Source organism: Vombatus ursinus, unplaced genomic scaffold (genome assembly GCF_900497805.2).
Source record: "Vombatus ursinus unplaced genomic scaffold, bare-nosed wombat genome assembly UNPS02011334.1, whole genome shotgun sequence".
Classification (NCBI taxonomy): domain Eukaryota; kingdom Metazoa; phylum Chordata; class Mammalia; order Diprotodontia; family Vombatidae; genus Vombatus; species Vombatus ursinus.
The window spans coordinates 2048074-2054404 of record NW_020951112.1 but is presented as its reverse complement, the minus strand read 5'-3'; the positions used below and the strand labels follow the sequence as shown (position 1 = coordinate 2054404).

At 43.5% G+C, this 6331-nt stretch overlaps 1 protein-coding gene across 1 annotated transcript in view; it reads left to right on the top strand.

The window, feature by feature from the left end:
- The window catches only part of MYBPC1 (myosin binding protein C, slow type), a 73260-nt gene that overhangs the window by 45449 nt on the left and 21480 nt on the right, over nt 1–6331 (top strand). Inside the window, exon 20 of the mRNA XM_027855798.1 lies at nt 986–1120. Coding sequence (XP_027711599.1) covers nt 986–1120 — 135 coding nt within the window. The remainder of the gene's footprint in view (nt 1–985; nt 1121–6331) is intronic.

The following is a 6331-nucleotide window of genomic DNA, read 5'->3' as shown; positions in this document are numbered from 1 at the left end:
ATTTCCTGTGCCTGTAAAATATTCTCTCCCTACTTTATGAAATTGTTGTGAGATCCAAATTTACACATACACTTATTTTATTTTATTATTCTATTTATTCATTCAAAAATATAAAATTTCCTATATCTGTAAAATATTCTCTCCCTACTTTAAGAGATTGTTGTGTGATTCAAATTTACACACACACATACATACACACACTCTTATTCATTCATTCATTTATTTATAGTGCTAGGTTTGAAGTCAAGAAGACCTCTAACATGTTTTAGCTCTATGATTATGGGCAAATCACTTAACCTTTTTGTGGCTAAGAAAACTCTATAAGACTGTAATTGAGGGAAGGTTACTATGATAAGTCTCCTGTCATTTATGCCTTGGTCAGAACATTTTTAGAGGATTTCGTTCAATCCTGGGCATTACAGTTTAGGAAAGACTTGAAAAATAAACTTGAAAAAAAAAATCACAATGGCAGCCAGAATGGGGAAAACCTTGATTCCATGCCTTTTGAGGATCAATTGGAGTAATTGGGTATGTTTAGATTTGGTGGAAGGAGTGAGAGATGCTAGCTGTCCACTACTGTCTACAAGTATCTGAAGACCGAGCATGTGAAAGGTGGATCAGGCTTGTTCTGTTTGACCCCAGGGCCAGGAGTAATGGGGAGGAATTACCAAGAGGCAAACTTGGGTGTTGTGTTGGAAAAATTTGACCAAAAATCACAGCTGCTCACAAGCGGAATGATCAGTGTCAGAGATGAGAGGAGGCTGGAAAAATGAATGATGAGTCATGTGCAAAATGTTTTTTAAAGTCTCCCCATTGTAGGTGTCCAAGCAGAAGCTGGATGACCACTAGTCATGTTGTCATGGGGATTCCTTTCATATAGGGGAGAGGTAGACCAGACAACGGCCAAAGTCCCTTCTAACTCAAAAATTCTGTGATTCTGTGATCTCTCATGTAATGGGTTTTCCCTCTCTTTTCTTTTCTAAAGCTGTAACCAGCCCACCTACTCTTCTGGCTATTGACTCTGTAACTGATACTACCGTGACGATGAGATGGAGGCCCCCGGACCAGATTGGTGCAGCAGGTTTAGATGGCTATGTGTTAGAGTATTGCTTTGAAGGAAGTAAGTAACGACTATGAAAGTGTCTTCCTAGGGTTTACAATAATGACAGCAGTCATTCGGGGAGACCTTTCTCACCATGTTTTCTCCTTTCCTTGGTAGGTCATCTCTTTCACACTAAGAACAAGGCTGAAGTGAATTCTTTAAAAAAATATATATATGTATATATATGAAATTTAGCTCCTCCAGGATGTGTTCTTAATTAGCCCTTCCTATACTGATTGGCTAATGCTCCCAACATAAGCCTCCTCTTACTAAGCCTAGTGACCTTGGTGCTGTGCATTTCTGCTGAGACACCGAAAGTAAAGGTCCCAAAAAGGCAACTTTAGGACTCATAGTCCTTTCATCAATGGAATTGATTCTTCCACAAGATAACCAATGTTTGTTTAGGATGAGCGGATTTGGCAATCCTACCACAAACTGTGGTGCAGGGAGAGAGCTCAGGATTTAGAAATCAATGACCTGGATTTGAATCCTGGCTCTGCCGCTCATCACCTGTGTGACCTTAGGCAAGTCACTTCTTCTCTTTGGCCCTCAGTTTTCTTATCTGTGAAACAAGTTCACCTCCAAGGCCCATTCCAGCCCCAAATCTGTGATCCTATGAGATGAGATATTAGCCTAACTGCCCACCCAAGTAACACTCCAAGGTGTTGAGCCACTGACTCACGTGCAGAGACTTCACACTGACCTGAGCTTCCCGTCCTTCACAGGATAAACGAACAATAAGTAAACGTAAAGAACATGTTTTTTTAAAAAAGTTCTTTCTCAGTTTGTGAAGTTGACAGCCCTGTGTCCTGATAGTCAATGGAACAGGTTCAGCCCCTGATCAATGCGCCTTATCCCATGTCTTAGGGATAGAAATCACCCTTAAGAACGGGAGGGGAGAGAGAAGCAGTAGAGGCCCAGAGGAAGCAGGAACAAGGCGGGATACAGAACTAAGAGGCAAGGAACACAGAGACGAATGGTTGGGAAAGCACAAACCAGGGCATTGCTTACAACCCTAAGAGGGATGGGGTAGGAGCAAGGCCTCCTTAGTTCTTCACTGTATCCTCGTCAAGAACCAAAGACACAGTCATGGTAGTCGAGTGCAGAAATCAAGGAGGTCCCAGTCAAAGATCGGTAAGCAAACCTGACCTCCTTCTAGCTTCCGTCTTCATTCTAGGACATGTTAGGTAAAGATATCGTTAGAGAAGCCTACTAACTTTTCTACAAAAACAGAAGAAATGAGATTCCCTTTCATGTTTAAAATTCACCTTCTTTGAATAGTTCTTGGACCCTACAATCTTAAAACCATCAGATGAGAAAGATTCTGGATTCAGAGATTCTGGGGGTGGGTTGAACAGAGGCTTATAGAAAAGAAAATTCTTGTGCAGAGAGACTTCACAAAGAAATGCCCATCCCCAGGATTAGAGCATCGTCTCTGGTCAGGACGGAAGAACAGATGGGAACGAGATGAAGACATAGTCAACTTGGTTTCAGCTGTCACATGCTTCTCACCCTGAGATCTGCCCCAATACTTCCAATAAAAGATGCCATCCTGAATGAATGGGGGAAACCAAGGGAAAGGGGAAGAGAGATCACAGCCTAGAACCTCCATCACACCACCCCAAGCCACCATCGCATTATAAATACTCACAAGATGCTTTGAGTGACATAATTTCTCGAATGCCTCTCAGGGTTGATGTACTGAAATTCCAATTCTTGCAACATTTCGAATAACCCTGAACTTCCTCCTCCCCCATTTATAATAATGTTTACAGTTAACCATACAGAATTGTTCAGTCTTATGTTTGATGTGGCCATTGACCACAGATGTTTGTGTTGTATGAAACAGAGCAAATTCTTTACTCTTTTCTTTCCGATAGGTTTAAAATGTAAGAAGATGCCACAAAATGATAGCTGGCTGTCATTTTGGTGTTACCCACCTTTAGATAAAATACAATGAATGTATTTTACATAATTTTGTGTGTGAGCTGTGTAGATACATATGCATATATATGCCCATATATACATATGTATATGTACACAGTCATTATTATGTATCTATTTTGCCCCCCATAACACGACTTTGGAGTCACCTGTCTCTGAAAGTTTAACGTCTATATCTTTCTAGTTTCTTCCTGTGGTCTTTTCTTTCTCTCTTTGGCTGCCCTGTTCTTCAGTCTCTCAATGGCTGTGTCCCCCAAAACTAATTTTTCTATAATGTTTTAATGCTTTTGGAAAATGTCAGATTTTGTTCTGTAAGAAAAACCTTTCTTTGTAAGATGGTGTGTTATTTCTGGCTCTGCCTTTCTCTTGTTTATGCCTGCCGTATTTTATTCTTTCTTCTACACGTTTTCTTTTTCCCCTTGCATTGTCGATGGTCTTCTCTTCTGTATGACGTGGTGTTCATTCCCTTTCCTCACCACCCACCCACTCCCAGCACTTCTTTCGTCTTCTTCTTTAGAGTGATTTACTTTTAAAGGGGGTTGGGGATTTTAACATTTTTATCCCCTCCTTCCTCGTGCTTCATTTTTATTCTGCTTCCTCTTGTTCCCTCCTCCCCCATTTATTGTTAACTTTATCGTTTCTCCTTTGTTTTCTTTTCAGTCTCCTGTTTTCACTCTCTCTTCGCCCATCTTTCTCCTCTTTAAGAGACCCACCACAACAGGCATTGCACGATCTCTTTCTTTTAGGACTTTACCTACTTCTCTGTCTCAGCTGTAAGAAAATCCCTGTTCCTGGGTCCTTCTCCCCTTCAAAGCCATAGTCTCTTCTCCTTATAACTCTCATATCCTCAGGCCTCAGGCCATCAGCTAAGCCGTCCTTCTTCCCTCCTCCCATCTGGAACATGGGAACTGAGAACTCAGTTGCTTCCTTGGGAGTTTCAACAACTGCCCGCTATAGTCTCAGATGCTTTCCAGCTCCTTTTGAAATTCAAACATGAATCCCTTAGAACTAAAGGCCCTGTTGTCATGGAATGGTGGGCTGGAAATGAAGGCCTAGGGGTGACCCTAGGATCTGAGAGAATCCTGGGAGAGCCCACAGGAGGAGGACTGTGATCCCTGGGGAGCTTTGGGGCTGCTCCTGGGCCTGTGTTACTTTTCCATGACCTCCTATTGGCCCTCTGACAGCCCTAGAGAGAAAAGGTGGGTGAGGGGGAATTTAAGCAGGGAGTTCCAGACTGGGAACACGGATAAGTCTCCCATGTGCTCAGCCTCTGTGCCGAGACCTAGGTGGTGTCTCCTTCCCTGGACTCTGTGTCTTCAGAGAGACAGAGGAAGAGCTGTAAATCACCTCTATCCCACTCTCTGCAAACCTTAAAGCACTCTATGAATGTGTGGTCTAACGATTACTGAGAGGCAGTGTGGGGTAGTGGATAGAGACTTGGCCTTGAAGCCAGGAAGGAGACCTGGGTTTAAGTCCAGTCTCTGACACACACTGATTGTGTGACCCTGTACAAGTCACAACTTCTCCGTACTTAGTCATATCCCTAAGATTTGGGAGGTTGCCGAGAAAGCGCCAACCTCCACGGACAGAGGGAGTTTCCTTACCTAGGAGGTCCTATGTGACTGACGTCCCAATTCCAGTCTCTTTTCCCTCTCATTATTAGTTGTTGTTGTTATGATTATCATTATTATTGCAGAGTAGAAAGGTCTAGACAAAGAACAGAGATGAACACGGCGCTACAAATAATGTCTGGGGAGGCGCGCTGGGTGGTTTCATGCCCCGCCACACCTGGATCCCTATTCCCCGTCAGCCTGTTGGTCTTCTTCTTATCTCTTCCTCTCTGCACTTGGAGGTGCTTCGCTTCGCTTTTCTTTCTCTCTTGCCCTTCTTCACTGTGACTGGAGCCCGGGGCTCAGCATGACCATGAGTAGGCTCCTGAGCGGCCACCCACAGGATAGGAAACTTGACCTCACGAGAACTCTACCTAGAAATTTGTTGGTGTCTCTCTCCTGATCGCTTTCCTGAAGATGGATATCTTTGCACACTTTGCATTACTTACTAACAGAGAATGCTAACTACTGATACAATACTCCTCTTTGTGTGAAAGTGGGTGTCTTGGATTAATTTTAATGATGACCTCTTACAAGGTACATCGCCAAAACAGTCTGATGAAAAGGGGGAGGCTGCGTATGATCTTTCAGGTACAGTATTCCGTGGAAGTATGAAGCTTTTTACTCAATGGTGTAGATGTCTGGGAATAGCTCATGGTGAATGGTGAAATTAACTGACCCTCTCCCTGCCATCTCCACATAAAGGAGCCCCTAGAAATCAGAGGAAAAGTTTAGGGATCTGAGTCTTCTCACCCCATCCTTATGCAGCCAATGGAAACATAACTGCAAAGAACAGCGTAGAAACTGGAATGCTTGCAACAGTCTTCACCTAGCCCACATCCTGCGGGTGAGGATGGGCCACCCCCTCACTTGGTGCTGGGTTTGGGCTTAGGGGTGGAACCTCGAAGTGTTTGAGCTTTTTAGGCAGAGAGGAAAGAAAGACCACTGGCGATTTGGATTCAAATTCTGGCTCTTCAGCTTACTCCCCGTATGATCTCAGGCAAACTGCTTAACCTCCAGGCTTCAGGTATCTCACCTGGACTTAGTCATCTCTGAGGTTCTACCTGGCTTTAAAGCTGTGACGCTCTGAATGATAGCAAATGCAAATTGGCTCTCTGGTCAATGGACCCAGTTTTCTCCTCACCAGTAGTGATGTATCAGTCTTCAATCTGGTTCCCCACCTTAATATTTGAGTCTCGGTGATGCACTTGCAGAGAGGAAGCGTACGTAACTGTTTATAGCTATAAATTATGCTGATGCCTTCGTCATCCGTATCGGTACTTTTCATTGCTTTCTGAATTTTTATGAATACAAATAGCTAAGTGGAATGATGATATCAGTTATTATCAAACCACAGAGAGAAAACAAGTAGAAGAGTACTCTAGGTACGTAATGTCCCCTTCTGGCGTGTCCTCTTGTGGTAGACGTGAACCTGCAGTCCTCAGATGCCATGCCAGCAAAGCACCAGTTCTGACAGTACCTACCAAGCTGGAAAACCTCTGAATATGGGCCTGGTTCTAGACTCTGTCTGCCTCTGTCTCCCAAGAGTCAACCTAAATAAGGTGCTTTGGCCGCAGGTGCTGGGGTTTTTTTAGATATATTAATTCTCAGTGACCATCTGCCAAGTTCCAGAGGGGTCATCGGTGGAGGATGAAATAACAGATTCAGTTCAATT